This window comes from Raphanus sativus, chromosome 9, assembly GCF_000801105.2.
Source record: "Raphanus sativus cultivar WK10039 chromosome 9, ASM80110v3, whole genome shotgun sequence".
Classification (NCBI taxonomy): Eukaryota; Viridiplantae; Streptophyta; class Magnoliopsida; order Brassicales; family Brassicaceae; genus Raphanus; species Raphanus sativus.
The window spans coordinates 29,838,016-29,854,942 of NC_079519.1; the positions used below are offsets into that span (position 1 = coordinate 29,838,016).

General features: G+C 31.1%; 2 protein-coding genes across 3 annotated transcripts; one reads left to right on the forward strand and one right to left on the reverse strand.

The window, feature by feature from the left end:
* Positions 1-784: 784 nt before the first annotated feature.
* LOC108826355 (transcription factor MYB34-like) lies at positions 785-2,335 on the reverse strand. Its single transcript, XM_018599743.2, has 3 exons — positions 1,911-2,335; positions 1,685-1,814; positions 785-1,548 (listed from the first exon to the last, which is right to left on the reverse strand). Exons 1-3 carry the CDS (start codon positions 2,041-2,043, stop codon positions 912-914), a joined length of 900 nt encoding a protein of 299 aa, XP_018455245.1. The 5' UTR covers positions 2,044-2,335; the 3' UTR covers positions 785-911.
* Positions 2,336-10,748: 8,413 nt separating this feature from the next.
* LOC108826278 (protein BREAKING OF ASYMMETRY IN THE STOMATAL LINEAGE) lies at positions 10,749-12,680 on the forward strand. 2 transcript variants are annotated; one of them, XM_018599662.2, is made up of 5 exons: positions 10,749-10,964; positions 11,034-11,383; positions 11,480-11,614; positions 12,038-12,129; positions 12,220-12,680. In XM_018599662.2, the coding sequence occupies exons 1-5, from the start codon at positions 10,877-10,879 to the stop codon at positions 12,326-12,328; spliced, it is 774 nt and encodes a 257-aa protein (XP_018455164.1). In that variant the 5' UTR covers positions 10,749-10,876; the 3' UTR covers positions 12,329-12,680. The 2 variants fall into 2 exon arrangements, with proteins under 2 accessions (XP_018455164.1, XP_018455165.1); XM_018599663.2 differs by having other exon boundaries at positions 10,756-10,964; positions 11,040-11,383.
* Positions 12,681-16,927: the final 4,247 nt, after the last annotated feature.

A 16,927-nucleotide genomic window follows, 5' to 3' on the forward strand; every position in this document is an offset into this window, starting at 1 on the left:
TTATAATTTTTATTAAAGAACATATAATTTAATAGTTTTTTTGAAAATAATGTTGAGTTTTAAGAAGTGTTTTAATATTCGACCTAGATCTGCTGAACTGGTAGACCCGTACCATGTATATAATCTAGTTCGGATTTAATGAAAAATCGTTAATTAAAAATCCGATAGAACCCGGTAAAATCCAAAAATTCATTATTAACCTGTGATCTAATACCAATGATCAAATAAAACATAAAATATCTTATAGTATTTTGATTTTTTTATAAATTAATCATATAATTTTTAATACTACATAAATTTGTAGTCTTTAAACTTTGATGATATTTTTATTATGTCATCTAAATAAAAAGATAATATAAAAACTTATTAATATGACAATATTAGTTTATTTTTGTTATTAATAACCTATTATATGTTTGTATTTTTCTATTTTTCTATTTTAGATTTAAAATTAATTTTATGATACATAGATTTAAGAAAATAACATTATAATGTCATTATGTTTTCTATTAATTTATTTTCAGAATATATATTTCTAATATCTGAACATAAAATATTTATATTAAATAATAGTAGCATATTTTATAAATATGTGTAAGCCTATTATTTATTGATCCATTTAAATATATTTCTGCTGGCTCAAAACTAAAAGACTCAAATGTCATTAATGAATTTTATCATCTTTTGTAAAATTAAGGATTTTTTGGAAAATTTAAAACATTCATTAAGGGCATAATTTGGGATGATTCTGATTTAATGGTATTGATGTTTAGATTAATTACGAGAAATAATTATTTCATTATTAACTTATTACAACTGCTCATTACTCCCGCCACTTGGCGATACACCAGTCCATCACAGTTCACATATATCGATCAAAAGAGAAAACCAACGTGTAATTGATTTGGCTCTTAACTCACGACACCACCAGTGTTGGAATCTAACGAACTAACAAACTTCTCTAAATCCTGATCGTCCTCTACGTTCCAATAATCAATTAGAAACTCCATTTCATCACTTACGTTAGCCTCCGGCGAACCCTTAATTTCTCCGGCGCCGGCATTGTCGTAGCTTAGAATTCCCTTTAACTCTTCCATAAGGCCAACATGATCGAGACTCATAGACATATCGGAGATCTCTTCGTTGCTAAAGAACTCAGTGAAACCATCAGAGAAAGAACAGTTATCGGAGAAACCCGAAGATGTCGACGTTTTGTTGAGCAGTGTGATGGTCGAGTTCTCAACCTCAGAGTTTTGGGAAACGTCGGTGATGGTTGTGGAGGAGTTTCCTATGATGATTCCGGTTACAAGATCCCGGTTTAAGTCGACCGCATATTTGCTCGCGACGCGGTTAAGAACACGTGCTGAACCGGAAGAACTGAGCTTAAGTTTTTTTGGTCCGATACGGGTTTGATCGGTTGAATTGATCGGTTTGTGAGTGGTTGGATCGATACCTTTCTGCTTTAAACGCTTTTTAAGATTTGTGTTCCAATAGTTTTTAATTTCGTTGTCAGTTCGTCCAGCCAAATAAGTTGCTATTGCGGCCCACCTTCAATTATATTCAACACCATAAGAAATATTATACTCCATAAATAGATTAAATACTTATATATTAATATAATATATAGTTCTAAACTACTAATTAACTTTTACAAAAAGTAATAAACAAATGAAATTGTTCTTACTTGTTACCCTTAAGAGCATGAAGTTTGATAATAGTGTCGTCTTCTTCAGGACTAAACTCTCCTCTCTTAATATCGGGTCTTAGGTAATTAGCCCATCTCAATCTACAACTCTTCCCACATCTTTTCAACCCTATATACATTTTGTTGTACACACTATGTTACGAATACATACATAATTAAGAAATAATCAGCTGTTAATTAATTATATTAAATTTACAATAATTACCAGCTTTTTCTGGGAGAGTACGCCATCCACCTTCACCATGTCGTTGAAGATAAGCAATAAGCTTTTGATCTTCTTCAGGAGTCCAGGCTCCTTTTCTTATTCCCTCTTCTTTGCAACATGGGGTTCTCACCATCTCTGATTCTTGATCTTATTTCTTTCTTATTGTTATAAAAACTAATTGAAACCCTAGCTAGAGATCTATCAAAGGAAGTAACACTCTTTAATCCACTCTTTTCTTAAGTGAGATTAACAAGTAAAGAGAATGATGAAAAGGTTGCCTAAGAGAATTTAATAGATCGTTTGATCAAAACCAAAAGACACCTGAAGATTGTACTCACTGAGACACTTTTTTGACGAGGAACACGTGAAGCTGTTATCATTATATATCGGATTTCTAGACCAAGAAGAACCGTTTTACTTTTACTCTCTCTCGCACAGGTTATAGTATGTAGAGATGCTCTTATATAGCAGAACAGAACAGAGAGAGAGAGAGAGAGAGAGAGAGAGAGAGAGAGAGAGAGAGAGAGAGAGAGAGAGAGAGAGAGAGAGAGAGAGAGAGAGAGAGAGAGAGAGAGAGAGAGAGAGAGAGCAAATGATTAGACTTAGTTTACGTAAAAAGAAATAAAAAAATATTTCAAGAGGAATGGTTCAAAACTTGAATTACACGTTTATTTTATTTTCTTTACAGAGGCCACTGAGTCATTGTAGTGTAGTGCAATGCTTAATATAATAATTGGATGGGTCGAGCATCTGACAGACATCGTAGTCACACAGAGTTGCATACTGAGTGAAACTGCTCTGATTCTCCTGTCTGTATTGTTTTGTTTCTTTCAAAGAAAAGGAACATTGAGATTTGGGTCAAAATTTCGTATTGATATCTTGGAATACATAATGTCAATAAAGGTGTGCAACAATGTTGAAAAAGATAAATAAATAAAGATATGCAACTATACTCAGAGCCGGTCCTAGAAATAAGTAGACTAGAAGCCAAAAAGTATTGTGTGGCCTATTAGAGTCGAACTGTTGATCTCTTCAAGATAGTAAAAAGAATACATTTATCAAATAGGCTAAAAGAACTTTTGATCAAAATGTGACCGAATTAATATTTAATATTTGGCGGCCGAAAGTATGGGCTTAATCTATTTTTGTTCAAGGTTGGTTCTAACTATACTATGCAATTTATTCATGCAAAGGTTATTATAACTTTTATTATATCATTTATCTTATTCATTGCATGTGACTCAAATTATGATTTGATGATTTAAAGAATTTTAATGGCAATATACATATGAATAATTATCCTATTTCAAGAATTTTGTCAAACTGTAAATCAATATAAATAAAATGAAAATATCATATTTTACTTTAAATATATATATATATATATATTACTTAAAGCCATGTTATTCACAGTTTTTCTTTCTGAAAACTGAATTTGATAATGATATATAAGCAATTTTCAAAAAAAGTTTTGATTTCAAAACCTAAAAATATTTACTTCAAACGGGACTACAGTTTATTTTTTAAAAGCATTTGTTGAAAATTTTCATTTGTGAGTTAATATTTCGAAATACAAAATTGAGTACATTTGAATCGGAGTTATAACTAGAAGTTATAATCAACAGCCACATATGTAACCTACAAGGAAAATATTATATGAAAAAAGACCACCGTGAAGATTTCATGTGGTATGGTTGGCTTGCTTCTCATTCCCGATGCAAAAGATGAATAAACCCATTGCCAAAGCACAATAATCTAAAGTTGAATGTCGAAGATAGGCTTGAATAGTTTACAACTTCATCCACATATTTAGATTTATTTGGCTTGTATAGTATATTTGATCTATGGCATGTATCTACTCTATTGTTTGCTATTTAAATTCTTGTTAATTAAATCAGTACAATTAATACATGTATATTATGTTCCATATGTCTATTAATTGGTTTTGATAAAATATCTAACCATATCATACTAAATATAATTTGGGATAATATATAGTAATGATAAAAATAGATAAATGAAAGAAATACATTGTCAAGAGTAGTAATCTAGTAATTAGCTATATAACTATGATCAAAATATAGTATTCTAAATCGAATTCATTTTATGTGAAATTAAAATACTAGACTCATAGTTGTACTTTTTTATAATTTTCCCTAGAAAGATGATTGTCCAAATCAGCTGTGGTCGTGAATCATGTGCTTTGCTGTTGTCCCCCCCTCTAACCTGAACCTCATATTATTGAGAATGTGGTCCAATCGGAACAAAATTTGATACTCTCTTAAAAAAAATTATTTTGTTTTATAATAGATGATGTTTTTACTATTTTAGATGAAATTTAATGTCATTCAAAATTTGTGACCAATTGCAAAATAATATACTATTTTCTATTGACTAAACTAGTTTTATTTAGTGTGATTTTTATATATCAACCTAAATTGCATAAAAATTTATATTTTTTTTTAATATTTATACAAAAACCTTAAACATCACTTAAAATGATACAGAATTAATAATATTTAAACATTACCAGCTAAATGAGGCTAACAAACTCATTTAATTAAATATAACAAAGTAGCAAACATTGATACATTGCTACGAAAATAGATATATTAATATTCTTTATATACTAAAGCACAAATTAACTAACCAATAAATTTCTAACACATGACATCTATTATACAATTTAAAGAAAAAATATATAAAAAAACAGTTGCGTGTACTAAACTAACTGATTTCTTTGTATTTTTTATTTACTAAAAAACCCTAATATTTCTACCACTATTCCCATCATCGGCTCATCGCACGCACCTAAATCCATTAAATGTTCCTCAAGAGAATGTTTAACTCACGATGCATATAAGTTCATCTTTATTGACACTTAAATTTCTAAGTTCTTTGAAAAAGTTCCATTGACTCTCTCAGAAAAAAATTGATGAAATTGCAATTTCTAACCAAATAGATCGAAAGTTTCTAATGGTCGTATTTACACTGCCAAGAGAATATCATGGATTCACATCAACATAGTCTCTTGCCGTAATCAATAGTGGTCTTACAAAATATTTTGAACTGAGAAAAGGAATTTTTTTTTGCTATGGATGAATAGTGGTAGGCAAACGCACTGCAAAATGGCTAGATGAAGGTTAAATTCTTCATGGTCAAATCATAATTTTCTTTATGTAAATTTTGTTGTCATATTTTTTCTTCTAATTTTTTTTATAAATTTATAAATTTCTTTTGCTTTTTAAATATTGGCAAAAACCTACTTACTGCATGATTGAAAATGTTACGCAAACAAAATAGGTTAATTGAAAATGGACTAAATCAATTATCCATTTGTTGGAATATATATGTTTTACTTCTTGTGATGGTATTAGTTTAGCAATTAATCACAGTGTCCGGCGACCGAGGTTAACCGACTATTCTATGGATCCACATGTACAATGTTAAATTATCTGGTGGCCAACGGAGACTAAACTGCGGATTAGGCCTGGGCATTCGGGTCGTCGGGTCGGGTTCGGGCCGGGTCCTTTCGGATCCGGGTCTTTCGGGTTTAGGAGATTAGGACCCGATAGGGTAATTTTAAATTTTCGGTTCCGGATCGGTTCGGGTTGTACCGGGTCCGGGTCGGGTCGGGTCTTATATAGTTGGACCCATTCGGGTAACTAGAATTTATTGGTTCGGTTCTGGGTCGGGTTCGGGTCGGGTTCGGTTCGGGTTCAACCTAAAAAATACCTAAAAATACAAAAAAAATCTGAAAATATTAATATATCCGAAAATATTTGACATTTTATTTAAAATTTGTGTTTTTATTATATTAAAATGTGTATATATACTAAACTATGCGAGATAGAACAATAGTTGGTTGTCTCCTAGTGGCTGACCCCTTTGCTATGTAGACAAATAACCCGTCTTCGACTCCCCATTGATTCATTTTATTTAATTTATATTATTAATTCGGGTACCCGTCGGGTTTTGGGTTCGGGTCGGGTCGGGTCCAAGACCCGCGGGTCCTCTACAACAAGACCCGATAGGGTAATTTGATCGGGTCGGTTCCTACCCGGACCGGGTTTTTTCGGGTCGGTTTCGGGTCGGGTCTTCGGGTCCGGGTAAAATGCCCAGGCCTACTGCGGATTTACCAAATTGGGATTATCCCTCGAGTGCCACTCACCGTATTAGTTTAGGGAACAAGATTTAGAGAAGCTGCATATTGTCTAGATCAAGACTTAATCTGTTCGTCAAACTGGTCTTGTGTTTATGTGGTGATATTATTTTTGTTTACTCTCAAAATAAAATTTATATGAATATAAATTAAAGATATATATATATATATATATATATATATATATTTCATATATTCATATATATAAGCAATTGCAGTGCGAAGCCCGGGATATAATACTAGTTATTTTATGTAAATCCAATTACAAACTAGTCAAAATGATATATGCTATATATCATAAATCTTGATAATCGATATTTAAACTAGTTGAGTCAAAATTTCTGTTTACCTATTTTCAGACATTTTGAAGAAAATTTACATCCATCTTAAACTTTGACAGACACAAAAATCTGCAGCTCCATATATGTATAAATATATCTGAAAGATTTTTTATCTTAGATATCTCAGTTTAGTGAACGTAAAACGAAAAGATAAAAGATCATTCCCATCAAAACATGTATGAATTCTTATCAAGTACACACGCATTACAACATACACTATAACCTCTTTAAATTAATAATCTATAAATTAATATCTCTATAAATCAATATAATTTCATAGTCCAAATTGAGTTTTTGGTTCAATTAGTATTTCGATAAATTAATAATCTCTATAAATTAATAAAAAATTATAGTTTTGGTGTAGTCCCAACATTATTAATTTATAGAGGTTTCACTGTAGTTGAATTCACTACATATCACTTTTTATGAAGTTCTCAAATCCTAAATACAGTATATTAAGCTGAGGAAATTTTATAACAGTTAAATGCTTCTAAATCCTAAATCTCCAACACAAAGTGACTGTTTTATTGCATCTCTGCATTGTTAATCCCGGGAACACGACCGACTGCTTGCAGGAGAATCTATTCCAAATGAAGATCGGGTATCTCCAACTCCACTCTATTTTTCACTCTAAAATAGAGTTTAGAGTAAAAAATGTTCTAATAGTACTCTATTTCTCACTCTATAATAGAGTGAAAAATAGGTTTACTTCAAATATAGAGTAAGTTGTTTTTTTTGTTCATCACTCTATTTTCTAGTCTAAAATAGAGTACCATTAGAGCAAACTTCATCTCTATTATAGAGTCATTCTATTTTAGAGTAGAAAATAGAGTGAACCCTTGGAGATGGTCTTAACGATGAGAGCTCTTTGACTTATTTAGCGAAGAATCCTACGCTCTTTTTTGTAAACTCTAGTTTAAAAGAAAAACAGATTTAACAATACATTAATGAATCAATGTTTTTAAATCGAATGTTTTATATCATTTAAAATATAGAGAACCATGTAATAATTTATATTTCAAAAATTTTATAATAATATTATTATTCTCAGCTGAGTTAATGAAATAAGATTGCCGGACATATATAACTAAATTTTGAAAATAATTTTGATGTGGAATACTAAAAAAAATCATAGGGCTCCCATGTGAATTCTGACTTTTCCGAGTCACCTCGAATAATAGTTCCTGACCTAAAATTTCACAAATCAAGATCGAGAAAAAGGAAGTTTTGCAATCATTTTCTCAAACTTATTTGCAAAATGTTTACAAGTAGGGAAATAAGTTGCAACATTCTTTCCAAGTTTTAAGAGTTATGTTTTCTAACAGTGTTTTAAAATGTAATAGAGCATTCATTACACATTAATAGAGCTTAAATTTGATATATATTTTTACATAAAATACAAATATAATATTAATATATACATGTTAGTTTTAGAAATTGAACATAAAATATATTTCAAATATTTATTTTATGTATAATATATTTTAATGTATATAAATGGTTTCAAATTATGAAAGAATAAAAGCATGTTTAATTAATATATAAATAAAATAGAATTTGAAGTCTAAAATTATTTTTCAAACAGTTAAACTAATATAAATAATCATAAAATACATAAAATAATTAAAAACTAATATAAAAAATATTAATAATATAGTGATATTAATATTTTAGTTTTTGAATATTAATAACTAAAATCTACTGAAAAATCTACGTATGTGTTGCGCATCCGCCTAAACACTATTATATACTCGAGTTATATAAGTCTGCATAAAACAATGTATAATATTATCTCATAACGTCTAAACATTGTCTAGACGAAGCAGGGGCGGACGGAGAGCCAACATAACGGGGTCACGTGCCCCCGTCTAAATTTTAATTTGCTATAGTAATATGTATGAAGTATTAAAAGTGCCCCCATCTAGAGAGTTAGATGTAATGTGAAAATGTCATGTGCCTCCATCTAAGTTTGGTGCTAGATCCGCCACTGAGACGAAGCATACACAGCATTTTAAAATACTGGTTTCTAAGAACACATCATATTTGTATTAAGATATTTTTAATATAACAACCTACTTTCAACATGATATATAATTTATACAAACTTTGTGCTATTTGTTAAAATTACTTGTGTAAAGAGCTTTTCTAATTACTTCCGATTTTACTAATTAAAATTCATATATTCTCTAGAAACAAGGTACCTAGCTAAATAACTCGATGTTATTTTTTGTTGCGTGTAAATGTTAAGTCGATGTTAAAACCTACCAATTTGCTGGTCCATCGATCTGCCGGATTATCTCTTCCAAGTTAATAACGAGTAACAATCCAATCATTTTCGGCCCATCAGTTTTTAGTCCAAACTTCACATCTCCAATATGACGCCACGCGGTACCTAAGTGGCTCAAAAAATTTGTTTTATATTTCTGCATACTCATGAAACAAACCATTGCACTTGTAGTGGTGGCTACAAAGAAGCAATCTATAACGCACCCATGTTCTAGGGACCGTTCCATGCCTGATGCCGTCTTTTTGCCTCACGGGAATTGAATGAAATAAATCTACAGATTTAAAATGAGAACTAGATTTTGACCCGCACACCCGTGCGGGTGTATATTCTAGAAATATATTGCTATTTATTTTTCATGTCAATATCAAAGCCGGATAAAAAATTCAAATCTGAAGAATCGAACCGATCACAATCCAAAAAAGTAATACAAACCCTAACCAAAATTGATTAAATATCTAAACTATCAAAATTTTAATATTTAGACAACCGAAACCATAACCAATTCAAACCAAAGTATTTTGGATATTTGTTCTGTATCCGAAAAAGATTTATATACTTATATATATATATTAATTATTTTTAGTTTTAATGTATATAAAAATATCCAGAATATATATGATACTTTTAGGTTGGTTTACATACTTGAAAATATATAAAAATAGTCAAATATAAATATCTAACATAGTGAAAGTACACTCAAAACAGCAAAAATATTTAAAATAATTTTTGATCCAAAATTCAAACTAAACCAATTTATATGTTAAGAAATTCAAAATATATAGTGAATTTAAAAAAAATAATTTAAATGGGTTATCTGAACCCGAACTGAATCCGCAAAGATCCGAATGTAATTCAAACTGAAATTTTAAAATATATGAATGGGACTGAAATTTTTGATCCCAGAAATCCAAAACCCAAACAGATCTGAAACGAATCCGAATGGATATCTGAACGCCCAGCCCTAGTGATAATTCGAACTGAAATTTAGAAATATATGAACGGGGTTGAAATCTTTGACCCCGGAAATCCGAAACTCAAACAGATTTGAAACGAACGGAATGGATACCTGAACGCCCAGCCCTAGTCACTATTATGTATCCTATATATGTCATCATATAATTAATTGTATTGGTCCATCATATAAATAATCATATAATTAATAGTATTTTATATGTATCATCTTATAAATAATCATATATATTATATTCTTCAAGTTTAATGTCAAATATAAAAACTATAATTTAAGTTAGTATATGAAATTAATCTTTTTGTTGTATTTTTTTATATATATTGAAAACATTTTTTAATAATGGTTATTGATTGTTTTGATTGTTTTTAAATTTTATAAAATCATTATAAATTTCTAAACCATTGGTAATTACTGTGTTTTATAAATGATTAATTGGATCGTTATTGATGACAATTTTGAATCTATATATCAACCCAAATGTTAATCTATTTGTGCAAGTATTACATTGTATATATAAAATATTCTGTAATGTAAATGCTATTATTAAAATTAAAAATACAAATGCGGTGACTCAGTAACATTTGACAGGTGTTTTTTCAATGTCATGTGTATAATATATAAGATATAAAACTACAATGCACAGGATATTAAATGTACATTTTAAGTTTTTGGTAAGTGATGTCAGAAAAAAAAAGTTTGGTAAGTAAATCATCCAGCCAAATCTGGCCAAATACGGTTAGATAATAATAGTAATTTAGATTAATTATTTGTTTTAAATGCAGTGGCAGTCCTTTGTAATATTTGAGCAACTTTAAGGGGACATAGTTAAGTGTACTTCAATTTTAATAGTTTAGATGACAAAAATTGGATTTCTTTCTGCAGTGTATAGTAACTATGATAGCATTTATTTCCCAATTTTCCCAATTATTAAAATTCCTAAAAAAAGAAGTTTTTTTTCTTTTTATTCCAATAGTATTAAATGCATTCATGTGTTACACATTGTAACCCCCTTCCCTAATTCATGGCAATCTATTTATTGTCTCCCAACATATTTTCAAATTTCAAATAATTCTTCTCACTCATAATAAATATCTCTTTATTCCTTCAGAATTTATTTTCTTGGTAAAGCCAAAACACACAAAAAAAAACACATTCTCGTGAAAAAAGATCTAAGAGAAAGTCTCTTTCCACAAAAAAAAAACAGCCATGGCTTCACAATGGACAATACCAAAACTTGTCACTTGGAGAGTTAAAGATTGGGCTTCCTGTTTCTTGGCTTGCAAGATTCCTATAGGTCTTCTTCTCTACTCTATAATTACTAGTTTCATATTGTTTAAATCATTTTACTGATTGTATCTTTCAGATGTAGATGAGGATGCAGTTAATAACAACAGTAACACAACGAACAACAATCTAATGTTCAAGAGGACAAAGCGGAAGATTAAGAAGAAGAGGTCAGAGAGGAAGCTCAGTCTAAGCCCACCAGGTACACGTCATCATCATCTAAGAAGCAGCAGCAGCGTTTCTCCGACATCTGCGTCTCATAACCGGCGGTTGAGCTTGCCGCAGCCTCCGGCCTCAGATGAACCTGGCTTCATTGTCTTCTGCTTCGACCGTGAAGATGGAGGTTTTGACGTTGTGAAAGAAGGGAAAGAAGAGAGAAGAGAGGTGGAATTGTCATCTGAAAAGTCACCGAAAACGGTACATCGTAAGGTTCGTTGTCGGGTGCACTGTTTCTTAAAATCTTTTAACGCATCAATTTTCATGTCTAACACAAACTTTGACTTTGCATTGTGTTCTTTAAAACAGCTCATTTATGGAGACCAAGGGGTAAGCAAAGAAGAGAAGATTAACTCGTTGGAGATTAAAGAGACAGAACATGATCAGGCCGATAAGACTATATGCCAAGAAACTGAAAATGTCTCTTGTGGTGTTCATGATCCGGTAATATTTTCTTTTATGATGTTCCTGTTATTTTTTCTTTTGAATGACAAGTGGTTCTAGGTCCTTGTGGTGTTCCTGTTTTCTTTTAAGATGTTCCTGTTTTTTTTTTGAATGACAACTAAAAATGTTTTTGCTGACATAAAAAAAAGACAACTGAAAATGTCTCTTGTGGTGTTCATGATCCGGTAATATTTTTGCAAGTCCGTACGTCCAGTATGGCAAAACTCGAAACCATTTTAAATTCACTCTCATCTGGAGAGAACACTTTCCCAACAGGACTTAGGACGTATAATCCCTTGGATACCTATTGGATAATTTAAGAGTTCTATCCATTAGGAAAATTCCTTAATGGTGATATTGTTACAAATTTAAATTTGTGAATTTGCTATATATTCTTATTTATGTTACTTTCATTTGTTGCAGAAGAACGAGGAAGAAGAAGATATTGATGTCTCTGATAAATCTAGCGGGTCTAATCACTCAGATGAAGGAAGGGGATCGTTTGCATTTCCCATGTGAGTTTAAATAGCAACTAAAAAGGGTCTAAGGCTCTTTTGTTTGTCTTGTTGAGAAACTGAGTTCCCTGAATTGAAAATGTTATGCAGATTGGGAGTTGAGTGGATGGGGAGCCCCGTCCTGATGCCTACACCAGATGACTTGTCTCCTAAGAAACAAAAACCCATAGCTTTAGGGTTCCAATGCTGTAGATTCTGAAAAGAGGACACTCTATAAGTTTTCTATGAGATTGTTTTGTATATCTCTGTTTCTCATTAAAGATAAATACTTTGAAACGACCACATAATCTACAATTTAGACATTAACTCATAGTAATTTATCAAACTAACACAAGGACCAGAAGAAGTAAGACATCTCATGGATTCCTTGGAAGACGTCATGGTGTAGATTCTCTGAGCCTTTTTTTACAATTTTTATCTATAACTCAATGCTTTTTTTCACTTGTTCACTTTGCAAAATGTTTCAATGTCCATATTGATGATACTAAATAATATAAGGTCCTGTGTTTCAAAAAGAATAAAATAATATAGGCAGGCCCGGCTTAAAAACATTATGGGCCTTGTGCTCAGATTATACTTTTCCAAAATTGTAGTTATGTGTTTTGAATTTTATAAATTAAGACCCTAATTATATATTTTTTGCAGACTAAGACCCTAATTTTAAGAAGAAAACTTTCAGAAAAAATAAAGGACCCTGTGCAAGTGCACCTTGGGCCCACCCCAATAGTACTACTAATCAGAGGATCTTTGTGCTCCTAATCTTTTTTTTTTTGTTTTGGCATCTTTCTTTAGCACTATAACCAATAGGGTCCTATTTTTAAACAAAATATAATATATGGTCTTAACGCGCTGTTATTCTCATCTTACACGAATACGTTGTCGTTTCATTAAGCAATGAAATAATATTGAACCACCTCTAACGGTGTGGTTCCGGTAGTGAAGAAACATATGGCAGCGTAAAGTAACCACGCGCCTGTACAGTCTGTAGCGTTAACCCATAAAGGTGATGGTCTTTACTTTGTAAGCTAGCTTTAAACCTTGGCAACTAGATTACCTTCTGCCGTCTACATTTTTATGAGATTGTTTTGTATCTCTATAAACTAGTGTTCCTTCTAGTGTTTGTTAAGTTACTAAGCTACTTTGTTATCGTGTTGTTCATGTCTCCTTATTATAAGTTTTGATGTGTTCAGCATAATTAATGAGTAAATCTACGTACTATTGTTTTAAATTAATAAAAAAAGATGTTACAAAGACGAAAAGAAACTCTCAACGTTAGAATTAAGAAGAAAAACAAAACAAGCTAAACTTAAAGTGAGCAGCAGATAGTATTACTCTGTCCATCATTGTTGTTATCCACTAAAACTTGTGACATGTGTGACCATCATAGACAAAGTAGAGGATTTATAAATACAAACACCTGAATTAATGTATGTATAAGAATCTATTGCTCAGTAACCATCATAGACGTCATTTGTAGTATGCGGTGCCATATATAAAAGGCACAAATATACTGTCTTTACCGCTAACATTATTTTGTAAATTTTATGTTAAACTATGTATCCAAACCTTTTCTTTCTTCAAAATGTTTTTATGTGAACAATGTTTACAACGTAATATATAATACTGATTCATTCTCATTCAACATTGTTTATTTTACTAAATGCGGAAACAGTTGTTAAGTTATTAATCTCTTCGAGACAAAGATCATAGCAAGCTAGCTTAGTGTTCTTTAGTACTATTGGTTATAGTACTAAAGAAAGATGCCAAAACAAAAAAAAATTAGGAGCACAAAGATCCTCTGATTATGTCAAACGCAGGCCCGGCTCTAGGCATGTGCTGGGGAGCACTGGCACAGGGTCCATTATAATTTTTGATTTTTTCTGGTCTAGATTTAGGGTCCAATATTTAAAAAAAAAAAATTTGTATGAGAAATTTTTTTTTTTGCTCAGGGTCCATATAACACTTGAGACGGGCCTGGTCAAACGAGTCGATCAATGGAAAATTACAATAGAAATCATGAAACTATTAGGGAAAATGACAATGGACATGGTGGAATCCTAACCAACCCACAGACAATCCTAAACTCTCCCAACCGCCCAACCCAACTTTCCCGTTGTGTATGAGATTTTATGACTTACGCACATGCCTTATTGGACCTGCTCTCCTTCAAGTGCTTTTCCCTACAGTGACCACCACCTATCTAGTATGGACCCCTCATCACCATCAGCACTGATTCGCGTTTAAGAGCTTTTACTGATCCAACGGTCCACAGTCGGTTTCTATTTAAACACACAAATGATCCATCCGTACTCTATTTTCTCTCTCGGCGATATTTGAAGTCTTCTTCGAGAAACGATCGGAGTTGGAGAAAACAACGAGCCGACCATTGATATCAGACTATCAGTACGTCAGCCCTTGACATTAAGACATGGAAGTGGGATCCATTTCAGCCATGTGTGGAATGCATGTCATGTCACGCATTAGATCCGTGGCAAGGCAACCGTAAAATATTAAGCGATACAAAAATAATATTATGAAATCTAATTAAAATTTTGAAAAGCAAATTACATAATTATATTTATGTAAATCAATTGTTTATTTTTTTAAAAAAAATTGAAGCTAATGTTTCGTTTAACTTTATACAGACTATTATCAACGAGTCCAGGCACTCAACGCTGGTCCATGCATAATCGCTAGTAGTCTATTTGCCAAGAACTGATTTTAGGCGACGACTCTCTCGTTCATCCGTACAGTTACCCAAAACTTTTTTCTATTATTCGCCATTGAAGAACAAGATATCCTCTCTCGCTCAGACATGTTTTCCCCTTTTTACATCAACAAACCCAAGACTACTCGTTCGAGTTAAATTTTATTAATTGGTTAATACTATAATCATAAAAATGTTATAAAAAGGTTAATACAATAATCATAAGCTGTGTAAGCTGTAATATTTAGCTGTTTTTATGTTGTGAACGAATGTGAATTAATTTTGAAAAAAGTAAAGAGTAAAACGTATTAAGGTAAATACATATGTTTTTTATTATTGTGTGAATTTATAACCTTACAAACCTTTAGACATGTATTTATAGCAGTCTCGAAATTTTGATTTCATTTTTTCTATAAGAATACATACTTATCTTTTTAGTGCCTACAACGTACGCATTCGGTCGAACTACTTCCGATCAACGAATAATTGGTTTTTACTGGTGCACAAAGATTTAAAACACATAGATGAAATATTTTATTTGGTTTTAATTTCGATAATATATCATCCGCACCGGTGGGAATGAATGTTGATTTGAGATTCTTAACAATAAAAGGTTAAGAGCAGCTCCATCGAGAATATATAGAGAGAATTCTTATGATTTAAGAAAAAGAAAAATCAATTGAAAAATAAATATAATATAAAATAATTTTTACAGCAAGATGTTTAATAGCATGGTTATAGAAAATATCTATTTGGGGTTTTTAGAATATGATTTGACAATTTTAGAATAAAAGACGTTTTTTATATCTTTTATCTAAGAAATATTTTAGTTAATTTTTTTAGTTAAAAGATAAGAAACATATTGGTTCACACGTCCTAAAAAACTCCATTGATCATGATTTAATAAACTGATTGTTAATTCTTGGAGACACATTTCAATATATTAACATTTCTATTAGCTTTTAAAAAATTAAATAGAAATAAACAAATATAGTATCAATTTCTTTGTTTTAGAAATTGTAACTGTTCCAGTCGATAATCATGTTCTAATATTTTAATTTGTTATGTTATGTTTATGTATTTAAATTTAATTGCTCTAGATAAATATCGAGTAATGAAAGAGAAACATGTGGCTAATGAATAAGATACTATCCCTCCTTCCTATTTTGTTATACTTTTATCTTTAATCTGATTAGATACTCTTTTACAACTTGCTCATGAATAAGACATGACTAGACATAGAGTTTCCTTATTGTTGATACAAAAAAAAGCTAACAACATTTCATAGGTTTTTCAGTTGCAAAAAAAAAAAAAAACATTTCATAGGTTTTTTAATATAAGTGTCTCACAAATACAAATAAATATATTTTAAAGGAAAAAATATTATTAATGGTGTATTAAATATTGAATGATTTATTCAAAATATTCCAAATAAAATACCTTAAAATAATTGAAATACTCATTCAATAAAATAATATGTATATTTTATCTTTATTTGTAAAGTACTAATATAACAATCATTATAGATAACATGGCTTACTGAGGATTAATATCCAAATTAAACCGCCTCATGATCAGTGCTCAAACTCGTAAACGTCGACATATTATAAATTTATAACTATACCAGAAAAATACATAATCAAAGGAACAAAAGACAAGTTATTATATGCACAACCAAGATATAAAGTTAATTATTACTTATTAGACACATCAATGAAAAACATCTTAGAAAATCAAGATCTTATCAAACATACAGCGATAAGTAAATCGAAGCCAAATTATAACACCATTCCACATCTAAAAATTTGTACTCTTAGGCTATTCTTAATTAAAAAATAAGAAACAAGAGATATGTAGACAAGACGTTGTAGCCCAATGGTTAGGACGGGTCCCCGCCTGCACCCAGGTAGGGGGTTCGATCCACGCCGGAGGGAACTACCTTGCAACGCTCTTGTCACCCACACGGATATGGGCCATGCTTTCGGCCCATTTGAAAAACTGGGAGGGGCGTCTATCCGTGGGCATTCCTTCCCCTTGGGGATTAGTCTGGGCCTTCTGGGCTGGGATACCCCCAGGTTAAACAAAAAAAAA